The 17,376-nt window shown below is 34.9% G+C and overlaps 1 protein-coding gene across 5 annotated transcripts in view; it reads left to right on the top strand.

The window, feature by feature from the left end:
- Positions 1-17,376, top strand: part of PBX3 (PBX homeobox 3) — a 234,396-nt gene that overhangs the window by 168,245 nt on the left and 48,775 nt on the right. For all 5 annotated transcript variants that reach the window (XM_025261681.2, XM_025261686.3, XM_025261684.2 and 2 more), the window contains exons 3-4: positions 3,209-3,450; positions 15,063-15,253. In XM_025261681.2, coding sequence (XP_025117466.1) covers positions 3,209-3,450; positions 15,063-15,253 — 433 coding nt within the window. The remainder of the gene's footprint in view (positions 1-3,208; positions 3,451-15,062; positions 15,254-17,376) is intronic.

Below are 17,376 nucleotides of genomic sequence, written 5' to 3' on the forward strand. Positions count from 1 at the left end.
TAGGTACTTCTCACATCTGCAGCTTAGTATTGTGAAGGGTATGCGTTTATTCGGAGAAAGCTTTGTAATAATTTTGACCCGTAATTTATTTATTGCCCTCCGAATGCAGTCGTCTATGCAGATGCTCTCTCCCATTATCTGTGGGGCAGGTGCACAGCATGTTGAAAGACAGCTAATTAGGATTTGCTGAAAGATATGCAAAAACCATGGGCTTATAACAAAGCCAAGTTCATTGTTAAACAATGTTTTACTTTGTTTGTATGATTTGTCTAAATCTTAGAGATACTGAAATGAATGTTATGGCTCTAAGTAGATTCCAAATGGGGTTGTTGTTGTTTTAACTTTATAATGCTATGATAACCAAGGAGTCCAGATGTAAAACTTTAATAAACCTCTGAAAACCACTATCCCTGTGTATGTTTTGGATTAAATACAACACGGATCAATTTTTAAATTATTGTTTTCCCAAGTTTCACTGTGAAGATATCAAGATCTTTTGATCATCACAGTGTTTGATTCATCTGGCTCTTGCAAATTTAGATTTATTATGATGTTTATAGGTGTGTAGAGGAATGGGTGTTACGATTGGAAGCCATCATATCAGAAGGTGTGACTTTCGCAGGTTGGTAAGCTAAGTAAAAGTGAGGGAGGTAGGATGAGAAATAAAATAGTAATTTGAACATAAAGTAAGAAAATAAATAGAAATATTCAAATTAAAAATAATTTTGGAAACTGTGTATTATTGCTATTTAAAAATTTGCAATCATGACTTTGATTAATAGAGAAAAAATCCATTCACTTTTCCAACTATAGTTACAAAAATGATTTCAGTGTTGATAAATAGCCTCAATATTGCCATACTGTGAAGTGCTCTAGTACTTTTGATCCAAAGGAGTATGAACTTTGTGTTGATTTACTTATGATTTTAGAAGAGTTATTATTCATTGCAAGGGGAGAATGTTATGCTAGCTGAAAGTACATACTTATTTTTATATGTGTCCACTGTTACTGAGTGTAAGGGTTGCTTCCTATTGGTATGGTGGTTTTACATGCATATTAGGTATGTATATATATAAATGCCATACGTAGGTGATTACTTTCTGTCCTTTGCATTTCTTCCTGACAGATTTCCTTTTTCTATCTCCCATATAGTCTATTTCCTTGTGTATTAGTCATTGAGCATCTTCTCTTGTTTGCTACACTGTTCATGGGACTGTAATAGCTTAAGTATGTATGTTGATTTACTATTAAAGAGCCTCACCAATATCCATGGTGTATAACTACAGGGAGAAAACTAGAAACCTGGAAGAACCTTAAAGGTAGATTAAAATCCACATTTCTGGGAGAAACATCAGTAGCTATAAATATAAAAAGGAAATAACAAATACAAATATATGAGCAAAAATTTAATTTAAAAAGGAGAAACTTAAGGAACTCCCAAACAAATGGTATAAAAATGAAACAGCCCAAAATAAGAGGTTACTCACTGAGTCCTTACTTCATGCCAAATGCACAAAACATTTGGTATGTGGAACTATAAGAATTCTAGGCCATGAAATTTTAACATATAACAAAGTGAAGGGAAGAAAATCAAAGATGCTAAATTAGAAATACTAATGTAGCCAATATTTAGCAGTTTCTCTTAAATCTAGAAGAAATAGCAAATACCTGTTAGTGTATCTTTAATTATCAGCAATGTGTCAATACTGATTTTTATCTTATTTAAGAGAGTTATCTAACTTTCTGGTTCCCTAAATGAATTTATTGTCTTAGTATATTATAGTTTTCAACCCTTATTTATTTACCTCAGAACAGGCAACAGATATAATTTTAAATTATTGTGAGTTAGTTTTATTACCCAGTTGAAATTATTCTGAGGTATATTTTTAAATGCAAGTGACAGCTTTAAAGTGTTTTGAGGGAGGAGATTAAAGTTGTGCATTTGAGTTAAGACAACCAAGAGCTCAGTCATGCTGTGGGTATAATTCAGGGCATCTAGGAATGATATCTGTTCTTAAAGAGAATTGATGGTGGTTTTAGGTTAGCATATAAAATCGCAGAGCTGGTGCTCAGTTGAGTACTTGGCAGCTTATAGATGTTACTGTCATGTAAGTTACACTAGACACAGAGTGTGCACCACTGTGGATAAACAACAACAGGCACAGACGCAAAAGACAGAATCCAAATGCAGACATGCAAGATGCCAACTTCCATCCCCGCCTTCCCCAAGATGCTTTGTAACTAGTGTGGGGATCCTGCTTTTAAACAGATTTACAGAGGTTAATTGGGCTGGGATATTTTAGATTCTGTTACACATTAATGAAAATGCTGATTTTGAGCTGTCATGACTCCAGTGCTTTTTATACTGTGATAATTATTTTAAAACTTGTGTCTTCTGTGTTGTTGAAAACATCTTGGCAGAAAGCCTGTGTGACCTGATTAAACCTATGAATTGTCAGCTGTGATCTATAATACTCAGATGAGGTTGCTGACTGGGCATCACTTAGGAAGTTCTTGATTTAAAAGCAAAATTAGATTGAGACCACTGTACCCAGCACTGCATTGCCATGTTGATGGTATATTTTTAATCCTGTATTTAGTATCCTGGTTTGATGGCGATTGCTTAACAAATTCATTTAATAATATATATTTTTAAAGCATAGCTAATTACCTCATAATGTATGTATTTCTCTTCTCTCCCTGAAATTAAATGATGGAAAAGCCCATCTAATCCTGTTTATTTCCTAATTTTTGGATATAGCTTGTGAATATATTATGGGATTTAAAATTCTGTTCTTCCAACAGTATGGAGAAACAGAATAACTGCCTTTTGATGGGTTTGTTTTGTATCCTTGGAATTATTTTTTTCTTTGTCAAAAATCTTGAAAATTTTACCCCCTTCCCATTTTTGCTTAAATCATCTAAATCTGGGAAGATTGGGTGTTAGAATATTCTGAGAAGTCAGGGTTACCTTTTTCCAAGGATCTAATCAGAATATATTGAGAGAGAGTGATATTAGACACTTCATAGAAGTAAGAATTTTCATACTTATTGGTACTTATTGATAAAATGCAAACAGTGAAATTCTCAGCATGAATTGTAGTGCACTGATGTTGTTTGATCATTTACTCAAATAAATAAAATACTCACACTATTTGTCCTGTTTCTCGCTTCTTCTCTCTCTGTCTCTCTCTCTCTTTCCTTGAAGGTCTCAGCATCAGAGGAGCCCAGGAGGAGGACCCTCCCGATCCCCAGCTAATGAGACTGGACAATATGCTTTTGGCAGAAGGGGTTTCAGGTCCTGAGAAAGGTGGGGGATCGGCGGCAGCAGCTGCAGCCGCGGCAGCCTCTGGAGGTTCTTCAGATAACTCTATTGAACACTCAGATTACAGAGCCAAATTGACCCAGATCAGACAAATCTATCACACAGAACTGGAGAAATATGAACAGGTCAGCAGCCGCCACTCTCATAGTCCTGCACAAACCCTCTATTGCTCTTCTAATAGACCGCGCTAACTAATTCTGAGGGCTGCGAGGGGTAGGTGTTAATAGACAGAGCAAAATAAATAAGGTCAATCAGAAATCCAAGTGAACTGTTGAATTCATGAAATGAAGTCCCTTTTATCCCATCTACTTGCTTTAGTTTTACTCATTCCCCACATTACATGCCCTTACGGCCACATCTGCAGCCATCCTTACCCTGTAACCTCACTGCTTGGTGCTTGTCAAAGCTCTGGATCATTAACATTTATGCACCGGCCTTGTTCATAGCTATTATAACAAATTTTAAGGGGAAACCTTGCCTAGCGAGCTCTGCCTGCTATGCTGTGAGCTCCAGAATCCTGCTAGGAGTTAATTCTTAAGGATTATGCCCAACTGAGGGGAGGGAGCTAACTTAACAAAGTAAGCAGGTTCTGGCCTTTCTCTGGGAGGAGACCTCCCAAGATAATTATAGGTTTCCTGGGGCAGAGAACACAAGGCATTGTGTGCTAAATTCCTGATTAGAAAGCAAGTATGGATTAAAAATGCTGTTCTCAGCAATTATATTAACCATACTTCATTGAATCTAAGATATCTTTGATTTTAAGCTGTATCATTGTGTATGGTACCACCACCAAGAAAAAGTTAATTGCCCCATTGAAGTATAACATGCCATTGATAGTAAAATGCCTCCCAGAGATGCTAAAATATGGGGTAGTCTTAGATTTAGTGAAATAAGGTAAAATGTTGGTGGTTCATTTTAAACATATTTTAGTTGTTCATTAAAGGCTAAAAACCTGCTTAGTTTGAGGAATTCTCACTGAAAGGTAATTTTAAAAAATTATTATGGAAATGTTTAAGTGTACTTTTAATAAAGAGAATATTAAGCTGAATCCTATGAAACTGTCAGGTTTTTAGGTCATAAATAGTTGTACATTGGTTATAGAGTTCACCCTAAAATAAGAAACCTCCTAGATACCCATCATCCAGATGAATAGTAAAAATCAATGTCAATCTTACTTTGTTTATCTCCCCTCGCCCCCCTCTTTTTTGGGAGGGGGTATTTTAAAATAAGTCCTAGACATCATATCGTTTCATCCACAGATACTTCACTGTGTAGTCAGGCATTTATTAAAGTTCAAAGACCTTAGTGTTAGTTTTAATATTGATTTTTCTTCTAAGTTCCCTGTGTAGTGTTAGTTGTATATGTTATTTTTTTCATTGCCTTCTCTAATATTCTGGATATGGTATTAATAAGCAAATGCTGGATTCTGTCCGAGAGGTGAGTGTGTTTTGAGGAATGGTAGAAAGATTTATGTAGCTTTATGTTAATATACAATATAAATTAATATTATAAGATGTCTTCTTTTCTGAATAGGCTTTCTGGGATCTCATACTGTATCTCTAGTCTCATTTGCAGGAATAATTTTTTGTGGAAGATGTGCAAATGAGAATTTTGGAAAACTAGCCTGTGTATGTATATTAAAAAATTGAGCTTTCTGATTTGACATATGAATAATTGAGAGTAAACAAAGTAAGTCATGGCTGAAAAGGTTGCCCTGAGCATTAACAGTAGAAAACAGCTCTAATTTGTAGGATAACCCTAATTGCATAACTTTATGTTAAATACATCTGTACATACTTAACTAAATAAATACTAGTCACTTTGCATGGAAGGATCTGTAGAATTAGGGGTCAATTGGCCAGTACTTATAGCTGAGGAATTAAGGTGGTTCCTTACTATCTTCTGCCATATTCCTTCACACCAGCCTCCTTATTTTCTCCCTTTAGCCCTGTTGGAACTTGGGTGAAACTGGCATCAGTCATTGTCATCAAGCTTTTTGTTTTGTTTCTTTTAAAAACACACATGTACACACAAAATCTTCATGTACTAATCTACTGTTTGTATTTTTGTTTTAAATATCAGACTGGGAAATAATGAATTTTAAAATTTAATCATGAATCTTATTTCTAGATAGGTTCAGTAGCCTAATAAAAACCATTGAATGTATATTTCCTGTCTCATTTTTAGCACAAGAAATAATGGATATATGAAATCTATGCAGTATTAAGGACAAATAAAACGAGACGACTAGTTGACTGATTCAACAGAAATTTAGTTTACAAATTTTCTCCTGTAGGTTCTGAATTGGTTTAGAAATAACATTAGCATTTAGTTCTCTTGAGTGGTCTTTGGGGCTGGTTTTTATTTCTCTCCTGTTTGTGGTTCCTAAGTTTGTTAGGATCAGTGAGTTGACCTAAGATAGTCTTGTCTTTTCAAACTTTTGGGATACGGGGACATTATCTGAGAGAGAACTTTCAAGGATCTACTTTGGAGTTACTAGAAGAGCTGTGAAGAACTGAATGAGATGAAGGCATCAGTTCAGATGAAGGCATGATACTTCTAAAATAGATGATGGTATTATAATTTCCATTTTACAGATGAGAAAATGAAACTCAAGTAATTTGTCCAGTGTCACACATCTAGTTAGTGTCAGAATCGGGTTTTGAAATCAGTTTCTGACAATATGCCTTCCTTTCCCATTGAATTATGCTGCTACTTGTGTATATAAAAGAACAAAACTCAACAGAGTAGATTTTAAAGATCTTATTGGCTTTATTCAGCGATTCATGAGTTGGTCAGCATCTCATCTAGCAAATAGAAGGAGCTATACAAAATGAAAGATGCTTGTAGTCAGACAGGAACACGACAAGGAAGTTAGACTACCAATGAAAGAATTGGCTGTGGCAAGTTCACCTTTCTTTAAGGCATGGTAGGTTTTTATCAGGCAGATTACCTCACTCATGCTGACCCAGTAATTCCAGATTGGTTTAAGATTACATTCCTAGGAGAGGCTGAAACTGTAATTACGTAGTCTTGGTTGGGTGGCTTGGAGCATAGCATAAGTGACTCCATTTTGGGTCTCTTATCTTGTTTTTAACAATTAGAATTTGCAAATAATTCAGATACATCCCAGCTCTTCTCTGATTTGCTCATGTTGGATTACATTTGGGATGGAATCAGAGTAGAGATGGGCAAAACCCAACTATTTTAATCCCTTTACATTTAATTACAGTTAATCCCTTAACTATTAAAATCCCTTAGGAATTATATTTTTCCTCCTAAAATTACATGAACATGGGTACTTGAGTGACAGAAACCTTATTAGTAAGTAGGAAGAACATATATGTTAAGGCAGAGGCTTTGTCAGAAAATGGTGTTGAGTCTTTTGCTAAAAGAAATAAACTGCATTGGAATCTCAGAGCTATTTACTCCACTGTGTTTTGCAATGAAGCTGTAATGAAAATGTATCTGAAGCCTGTTTAGATTTAGATTGCCATAAAATTAACAAACACCACCACTGCAGTAAATTAAAGTACCTTATAAACACAGCCACATTTACAAAGCTAAGCAGACTAGAGCTACACTTAGAGCAAAATTAAATCCAAGCTGCAAGGCTCAGCTTTATGTGTATGTTTTAGCAATGGTACTGTGTTTAAAATCCTGTCCTTTTTTTTTACCTCCAGGAAATGTCCTTTGATAATATGTTTACATTATATAGGCTCAGATGTAATGATTTTTAGTGATAATGATCTAAATTCACTTATAAATGCTCTTGAAATATTAGACATAGAATATATATTAGAGTAAGGTTCTTCAATATTACTACCCCCTAAAAGGAAAACCAAACTTATTTTACTTTTCTCTTGTTGATCCTGACACCCAAGAGGAATATAATAATTTTTCAAAGCTTGCAGTGATTGGGTTGTAATACTTTCATCTTGGGTGCACTGCCTTCCGCTTTAGCTGGGAGAAAAACCTGGTTGCCTCTTTGTCTTCTTGTTGATTAGCTACAAGTTTGTTTATATTTTTTAAAGAGGGGAAAAGCAAATTTTTTATTTTGTGCGTACAAGATCCCCATATATTTATAAGACTCAAAGACGGCCAGGCAATGGAGGTTTATATGCCATCCCGAGCTATGGGATGGGATTAGCTACAAGTTTTGGAAAATCTTTTTACTCTACCTTTCAGATATGCTCTTATGATTAAAGTATTAGAATAGGTGAATTCCTAATGAACTTGAGCCAAGCATCCTGGGAAGCCTGCTCTTAAGAATTGGAGGCCTTCTTGATCCTTCTACCTCTCTACCAAAGGGAAATGGATACCATTGGTTTTTGCAAATGAAATTTAACTTCGAGATTTGTTCTGGGATAAAAAGGAAAAGATATATATCATGCCCTGTACAGTTCTCCCACTTTGCTTGTACTAGAAGAAATGCTTGTACACAAGCAATTCACTTCATAATTTACAGTTGCTATAATAGAGATGACATATTGAAAGCTATCTACTATAATTATATTGAAATACATTTTTGCTGAAGGCAAAAGTGTTGTAAGGGTCTCAACCCTCCCTAAGCATCTGGAAACCTGCTTTCTGAGTTCACAGATGTCTTTTGAATTTACCTCAAATCAGGTAAAACATTGGAGCTGAGCAGGTACATTCAATGTGCTCAAGACCAACTAGGCACTGTTTGGCTAATAGAGGACTCCCAGACTACAGGGCATTGCCGGGGAATGGAGAAAGAATGTGCAGCCTAAACCAGTGTAAAGGCATGGCCTTGTGCTTTTGGAGGCTCTCAACAACATTGTATGTTTATATTTGATGGCAAGATCTTTGCTTGTAAAGAATTTTTTTTTGAAAAGGTTTTAAAATGCTGATGTTATTACACACGAGATTGTGTAACCCACAAACTCCTAATCCCATTTTGCTGTTTGTTCTTAATAGCAAAAATATAGCAGGAAAGACAAAAGGATACTACCTGATGTAAACTTCATATTTCAGTTTCCCAAGCGAGCCTTTGTCATTCATTGCTCCAAGAGAAGGGTTTTACTGCTTTGTCAGCTTTCAAACTGGATCTTTTCCTTGGCTGGAAGGAGTGTTTGAGTGTTCCCTTTTTTCCCTTCAAGTTTCTAGTCTGTTGACTCTATGTATCAAATGTATCTTTGACCACAATCTTGATTAATGAAATGAATTGTTTTATATTTGAATACTCTCTTTTTTTCCCATTGTTTTGGAAGCAGTGTTTGTATTTATTTGAGCAATGGGAAGGCAGACTATGTTAGGTAATCAGAGTAGGAACTTACTTGCAGAATGATACACAACAAAAATATGAATTTCATAAAATTACCATTTCCGTTATCAATAATAACTGCCATTTATTAAGCATTAATTATGTTCCAGGTTCTGCAATTAACATGTATTTTATAGTATAATCCTTACAAACCCTCATGAGACAGGTCCACAAACCATGAGTGTTAAGATGTGTTGAGGTATGAAAGAATCTTAAAAAGAGTGGATGTATGTATATGTATAACTGATTCACTTTGCTGTACATCAGAAACTAACCCAACATTGTAAACCAACTATTGTTGTTTAGTCACTAAGTTGTGTCTGATTTTTTTGCTCCAATTGAAAGAAGAACGATAGGTATTTCATCTTTGCAGCTGTTTCGTAGGCATATTGATCTCATTCTGGTTGGCTTAAATAAAAGGTATCTTTGAATGTTGACTTTTATTTGGAAACAAGAAGAATTTGTTGATTTTGTAAGCATTACATAAATACAAAATCTATAATATTTGACTAGAGTTACTTGCAAGGTTATAAAGATATCTAGAAAATGGATGCATGCAAATTTGGGAGTCATCAACTTTTAATAGAGATGTATTCTTTCTTTGAAGAGTGACTTTTTAGAATAGGGAGTATTATGATCTGTTTGCAGTCAGCCTGTCTAGATGTTTACAAAAGGCCAATTCAGTTTTTAGATCTGATCATGAACCATTTTAATACTTCCTCTAGAATAGATGCTTGCTCACCATCTGATTTTACATTTTTTTCTTCAGTGATGGGAACTTACAGGCAAGAAAGGGGTTGAATCTTGAATTCACCATCAAAAAAACCACCACGATGAAACAAACAAAACCCTGAAAACTAATTTTGACTGTAAACCAAATATATATGGATATGGAGCAGATAGTTTTACTATCTCCTATTATATTTAACAAATATATTTAATAAATATTATTAACAGCATTATAAAAAATCCAGATGTTGCAAATCCTCAATTATATTACTTAGTTTGAATTTTTAAAGAGAAAGGAACAAACGGCAAGGAGAAAGGCTATTATAAGAATTGATTGAAAATATTTTTTATCAGATGAAGCCTTCCAGTTTATGTTATTTAAGTATGTTATTACAATGCCTGTTTTAAACAAAACATATATTTTGTCTCATAGTAAACAAAAATGCATCCTAAATAATTTTCAACAGCTGGATTAAAAGAAAAAAGAGGTTTCTGCCATTACTTGCAAGTTAGAAAATTTAAGGAATCAAAACTCACTTCCTAAATCTCCTAGTTAACCAAGGTGTTTCTATATTGTATTGTGGACATTGACTAGAAAATTCTTAACAGACAATTTCACTTGGAAAAGTAAGAAGGCAATGAAAAAAGTTTCCAATGTCTATTTTAATGATATAGTCTTGTAGGTATGACAGAGGATATGATAAATGTTTAAAGTGAGCATCTTATGTTATAAACAGTATTGATGCTACTATGTGGTTTGGTGGCCCTTCAAAAGAACTTGGTAATCATTTGATCATTCTTACTGCACTTACATGTTTAAGAAAGTGTGTACCTTTTAAGGAAGAGGAGATGAGGCCGTACTGTGCTCTGCTCTGCAACTGGTACAGATGATGCTGTAAATGAGGCTGTAATTTACTTTCAGTGGTAAAAAGGAAAAAAATCACTTTGCCTAAAGTGTATGCATCTTTCTTAAGGGTGTACCCAGATTTTAATTATCTAAATGTAAATACTTAACGAATTTTACTTAGAGTAATGAGCTAAAGTGCACACTACATAAATGAGATGTTCTAATTAATCATGTATGAACTACTGGTTTAAAGAAAAGCTATGTGAATTCTGTGAATGTTGGGCTATTGCCAAATTGCTAATCAGCATTTGCATTCATAGATGACTTCACTTAATAAGTTGTGAGACATTCAGCAAATGTTTTAGGAAATTATGAGTTTTTAGATGCAGAAACTTTTGCTTTTAACCCTTGTTTTTAATACAACCCTGTGGCTGCTTCTTAGAAACCATAGGCAGACATTCATTCTGGGAGAGATTAAAATACAGCCAGAGAAAAACTGAGAGTCAGAGAAGAACTGAAAAAAAAGTAAAAACTCAGGTATCACTCACATAGGAGACTTAAATGATCTATCAAGACATACACTCTGTCATGGACATAGGTTGCCATAATGTGTGAACTAGATTTGTAGGAATTAGCATTGTTACCTGTGCAGATTAGAAATATCCTGGTACAGCAGTTCTCAAACTTTTTGGTTTTAGAACTTGAATTCTTAAAAATTATTGGAGATCTCCTAAGAGCTTTTGTTCAGTGGATTATATCTATCAATGTATTATAATAGAAATTAAAACTGAGAACAAATTAAAGTATGTATTAATGTAAAAATCAGTAATGAACAGTAATCTGTTTAATATTTAATATTTTTTTAAAACTTGCATTAAAAAAAAACACACCTCAACATTTAGAAGAATGTCATTGCTTTTACATTTTTGCAAAATTTTGTCATGTTGGGCTTATTAGAAGTCACCTGGATTCTTAAATGTGTTTCTGTAGTCAGTGGTTAGGGTTAGGTTTCTGTGGTCAGTCTCCTTTCCTGTGAAGTCTATGAAGAACACCTGTCCTCACACAAATATGTTATTAGAAAAGGGAGGAGTGTATTGATAGCCTTTTAAAATACTTATGGATATTATTCTCTTGTATTATACCAAAACTTGACAAGTTGTAGTATCCTAAATATTAGCTATCGTGAGTCTGAAATCATACCAACTTTTTGTACTCAGTTCCTTTAAAATCTATTGGTCTAGTGTACACTTTGAATGGATCTTCTGCTTATGCATATTTTTGTAACATCGTGCATTGATCATTTGAAAAATAATGGTTCACTGAGTTATGTACATCTTCCAATGTTAACACCTTATATAACATCAAAATGTCATATTTATTAATATCAACACCAAATTAATCAGAAAGTCTGCTAGGAAACTATAAAGCTCAAGGTAGCAGATGCAGGTTTTCCAGAATTTCACCATTGGCACAACTGCTGTCAGCTATTTTCTTTGATGTGACAAGCTTGCTTGGTTCATTTTTGAGAAAATATCTACCAAATACCCAAATCAGAATAAATATAATAATTTGTCGATTTTACTTTCAAATAAAAATGGTATTCCATGAAATAGATGACATCAACTCACTACTTAAACAATCACATGAGAGCTTTTTCTCAAGACAGCCATCCTTGATAAGCAGGTGAAGTCCTTTTGGTACGCTTCCCGTTTTATCATACAGAATGTTAAAGATGTAGTCAAAGACCGAGATGTAAAAAAATGAATACTTTCTCTTGCTTTATCAAGACATTCCTAAGTGAAACTGCCTTCTGTGGTTGTGGTTGGGGGGGGTTATGTGAATGTATGGTAGTAAAGAATAAAAAGGAACATCAAAGATTACTTAGTATACTATTTCCTAGAGAATTTTTCTTAGTATGTTGGTCCACAAGGTGCTGTAGAGCTGTGCTGTCCAGTGTGATTGCCACTAGTCATAAAAAGCTGTTGAGTCCTTGAAATCTAGCTCATCTGGAATGAGATGTGCTTTTGTAAATGTAAAATATATACTGAGTTTCCAAGTGTGTGGAAAAAAAAGAATGGAACATATCTCACTAGCAGTTTTTTAAAGATACTATTATGTGTTGAAATGTTGATATTTTTCATATATTGGGTTAAATAAAATATGTTGTTAAAATTGGGCTTCCTTGGTGGCTCAGCGGTGAAGAATCTGCCTGCAATGCAGGAGACCAGGGTTCGATCCCTGGGTTGGGAAGATACCCCTGGAGAAGGAAATGGCAACCCCATCCAGTATTCTTGCCTGGGAAATCCCATGGACAGAGGAGTCTGGTGGGGGACAATCCATGGGGTTGCGAAAGAGTTGGACATGACTAAGCAACTAAACTACCACTACATTGTTAAAATTAATTAAACCTGTTTTTATTTTTTAATGTGGCTATTAGAAAAATTATAATTTCATATGTGAAAAATAAAACACATTTGGAAAATAGTCAATGCAATAGCAAAAACATTAAATGAACAAAAATTTTTTTTTTCATATGTGGCTCACAATATTCATCTATTAGACAGCACTGCTCTAGATAAAAGAGGTTTTGTGACCAAATTTATTTAGTCAAAGTTGGATACACCCATTCTCCCTTGAAGATTTATGATGATGCATGTTGGCATATTGAAAGTACTCAAGAATCCTGCCCCTCCCCCCCAAATTTTAAATTATGGTTAACCCCCCATTTCCCAAACATACTGTATTAACATTTTCTAGAACTAACTTATAAAAGTCTATATCCAAATTTGCTGATTTCAATTTGCTATTCTAGTTTGCTTTTCTTCATTTTACTAATAAGAAAACTGAGGACTGGAGTCTATCAAATTATATAATTTAAAATTTATGAACATCTCTTTTGAGAAAGTATCAGAAAAAAATTATATGTATATTTCTTGGCAGGATGACCACTTATTTTCATCTTGGCACAAGATAGTCTCTGTTGATAGTATAGTGGGGAAAATCTTAAATTTACTTTTCTTTACTATGGTTTCCTTAAAGACGGAAAGAACTTCCACTTTTAAAGCTACAAAGTTCCTTAATGTTTTACTGTGCCATAACCCCAGACAATAATTTTTAGCCTTTTAAAATTATAGACTGGCTAAGAATCTGAAACTAGAAGAAAAACCCCACAGGTTGTCCCCTCAGGAAAGACAAATGTGCATACAATTTGAATAAGATTTGAGGGAGTGTCCTGGACACTCTAGACCTCTCCATGGACTGCAGGTTAAAAATTCGTCAGTTACAAAGGTTCGTCAGGGATAATGTATTTATAGATATTAATCAATATTACTCTTAAATTGTAATACAAAACCCCACCAATCCATAGGTGGCTATTGAATGCCTACCGTGTGTGCTGTGCAAATCCACACTCTGAAGAATCCCAGAATCACCACTTTAAGGGAACTTAAAATTTCTTAAAACTTACACATGCTTAAAACATAAAACTTTAACTGGTAAGCAAGACTCATTTTACCTCACCTAAGAAATACTTATATAAAAGCTCCACTTAAAGTAACAGAAACAGTGTCCTTAAAAGTTAGTTCTCTCATGAGCAGTTAGAAAAACCATCCTGTACTATATGTTCAGGATGTCTGTAGAGAAATTATGTTATTAATAATCATATAATGTTATATCTTCAAAATGTGTCTTGCCATGATCAATGATTGTTCTGTCTGCTTACCCTACTAAGCATCCATCCAATAAGATGCAGAATCTCCTGTCTTTTTAAAAAAAAAAAAAAAAAATACCAGAAGGTATCGTTTTTATGCAGAGATATAGACAGATGCTTTATTCACCAAGGTGATACTGGATATCTGTGTAGGCCCAGTTACATGGTTTTGTAGATCTAAAGAATATAGGTGAGCTGAAAGAGACAGGGACAGGATTTTTAACTAAAATGTTATTCTTACATCTGATCCTTATTTTCCTGCTGCCCCTTCCCTGAGGAGTTGAACTGCTTTATCCCTCTTTCAGAAATGGTGTAGATCCACAAATAAGGCCCATACCACAGCTATGTTATACTAGGACGTTGGCATGGCATCCAAGGCCCTTTATCTGCTAGTGCAGATCTGAACTCCCTCTTCTCTTGTACCCTCTTTTCTGTCCCTCTGACCTAGCTTCATACCATTATTTCCAGGGTTTTTTGTTTTGTTTTTTTTTCTTGTGCCTGGAATTCCTCTTGATTTCCACCTTTATTCTTCTTTTCAAAAATCTTACCCATTCTTTAAAGCCCTGATTTCACTTTTTGCCATGAAGTGATGATCTTTGTTTCCCAATGAGAATACTTACTCCTTGGAACTTAGGGAACACTCTTCCTGTGATGCTTTGCATGGCCTGCCTGTTTAAGAATTCGTTTTTATATATTTTATTGCACTGAAGGTCAGATCCACATCTTGCTCATTTATGTGTCCTTTCACTGCGTTTGTGAGAGTTTGAACTTCATAGTGTTTCAGTAAACATTTGTTGAGTAAAACCCCAGAGGACATAGGAGATGCTTAGTATTAACATATAACATATATCTGTACTTACATATAGAAATTGGTACAGAGCATCCTCCAGTGGGAAAACCTCATTTTGAAAGTGGGCTGAAGGTGGTAGAAAGGGCAGTTGAGTGCTGTTTCCCTTGCATGCCTGGGCTTTCATAGTTCCAGAGTTCTCGTGCCCCTATCTAGTTATCACTGCCATTTCACAAGTGTCTTAGTTTTCATTTTACCTACTACATAATGCCATTGGCGGTTGCAAATGAAATAGAAATTCAGATGAGTTAATGTCTGGGTATGATAATAAAAAATACCAGATTCCTAAGGAGTGATTTTTTTTTTTTCCCCTTACAGGCATGTAATGAATTCACTACACACGTGATGAACCTTCTCCGAGAACAGAGTAGAACACGTCCCATTTCCCCAAAAGAGATTGAAAGAATGGTGGGCATCATCCATCGAAAATTTAGTTCCATTCAGATGCAGCTCAAACAAAGTACTTGTGAAGCAGTTATGATTTTAAGATCAAGGTTCCTTGATGCCAGGTATGTGAGGCCACAAATCTATTGCATGGCTTTTTTTTTTTTTTTTTTCCTTTTCACTCTTTGTATATTATTTTATGTAATTCTGGCCAGTTGTTCTTAGATTCTTCTTTAATTTGGCTATGAGAGCCCTTCTCTACAATGGATAGGTAATTCACCTCATGGTGCCTGCAGTGTCAAGCCTCTTCTTGTCTGGAGGTGGTAGTGATATTAGCTGCCAATTTGGTGATGCAATTTGGACTTCCCTCAGATGATAAAGAGTCTACCTGCAATGTAGGAGACCTGGGCTCGATCCCTGGATTGGGAAGATTCCCCTGGAGAAAGGAATGGCTACCCACTCCAGTATTCTTGCCTGGAGAATTCCATGGACAGAGAAACCTGGCAGGCTACAGCCCATGGGGTCGCAAAGAGTTGAACATGACTAACACTTCACTTTCTGGTGTCTCAGGAAACAAATAGTGTTAGTGCTGCTAATAATGACTTAGTAATATGTAGCCTTTTAATTCTGATGCTAAAAAGTATTTTTAAGGATAACATTCAGTATGTAACTTTGTTTTAATGCAGGTTTGTTTTCTAAGAATTTCTTAATATTATGTTGCTTGTGCATATTAGAAGAAAATCCTTCAAGATACAGATATTTCTAAGGAGGAAGTGGTATTTTAGTTACCACAAAACCCCAAACTCTGTTTTTCCAAATCTAGAGGAAAGCTTCTGAGTTTCTCCTGTAGGGATACATATTTCCCTTTTATCTGAAGCTTTCACCAATTTTCACAGGAGTTAGGTTGCATATGCAATAAATTGCATATGATGTGTTAGACCTACTGGGTGACATAACGGAGGAACTGTCAAGTTCCTTCTCTATGCTGCCTAGACAGGAAAGCCCTCTTGGGCATTGCTAAAGCTTGCAATCAGTCTTCAACATTGTAAAGGGGTTTCTATTTTATTTTGCTTTCTCTCCCTTGGAATCTCACAGAGGTGATAAATATTGTCCAAATTTCACAGTATTAAAGAAAATAGCTAAATTAGCATCTCGACTGGAAAATAAGATGTGAGGAATAGTCTTCATGCCAGAGCTCTTCCCTGGAGCCAGACAGGAAACATGCCGCCTGATTATGCTCTTGTTCTATCATCTTTGGTTCCTTCGTCTATACTGAATTAGTCACTGGAACTCACCAGTGCTTTGTTTTCAGCATTCCTTGTATTAGCTCTTTTTTTCCATCCAAACTTGCACTGCGCAGTTCATGCTCATCCTTTCGTCCCTGGGCTAGCACAGTACTCCCACTGTACTTTTCTTCTGCTCATCCTCCATAGCCCTTTTATGATGGACTCATTGCTTTACTTGAAAACCACAGTAGTTTTTCACTGTTGGAAAACACATGCACACAACTTAACCTGGCATTTGAGGCCTTATGTGACCTGTCCCGGATTACTCTTTTGTTGTTGTTACGATTTAAGTTTTATTTCTTATTTTTCCTATTATCAAATACCAAGCTCACTATGAAAAATTTGGAAAACATATTGACTACAAGGATGAGTGATTAAAGACAATCACTTTTTTACTACCCAATGGGGAAAAAAGGTCACTGTAAATGTTTTAATATATTCCTTTCTGGTTTGTGGTACTGTTTTAGTTTCATGTTCTTGTGATGGTACAATGTGCATAATTTAGTTGGCTTTTTTAAAAACTTACCATGAATAGGTAAACATTTTTCATATAATATAAACTATTTTAAATGTTAATTGTTGAAGTCTACCAGATGGATATATGATAAATAATCAACTTAGACATTTTTTCATTTTTGAGCATTTAAGTTGTTCCTATTAATTTCCATGATAACCTCTTCCTTCCAATTCCTTTCTTCTTTCCTTCTATAAATATTTATTGTGCTGAGGATATATAAAGGTAAACAAGATTGGTTAACTTACTTGCCCCAGCTGAGTTTACATTCTACCTGGGGAAATAAGCAATAAACAAGTAAACAAATATGCTGTAGTATTTTGCTCAGTAATGTAGTGAAATATGATAGAATGGTAAATACTATGAGGAAAAAGAAAAGCAAGGTAAAGGGAGAGAAAATGATGGAGAGAAGGTACTGTTTTAGATAGATTTTTATTGCAATTAGTCT

Source organism: Bubalus bubalis, chromosome 12, assembly GCF_019923935.1.
Source record: "Bubalus bubalis isolate 160015118507 breed Murrah chromosome 12, NDDB_SH_1, whole genome shotgun sequence".
Lineage (NCBI taxonomy): Eukaryota > Metazoa > Chordata > Mammalia > Artiodactyla > Bovidae > Bubalus > Bubalus bubalis.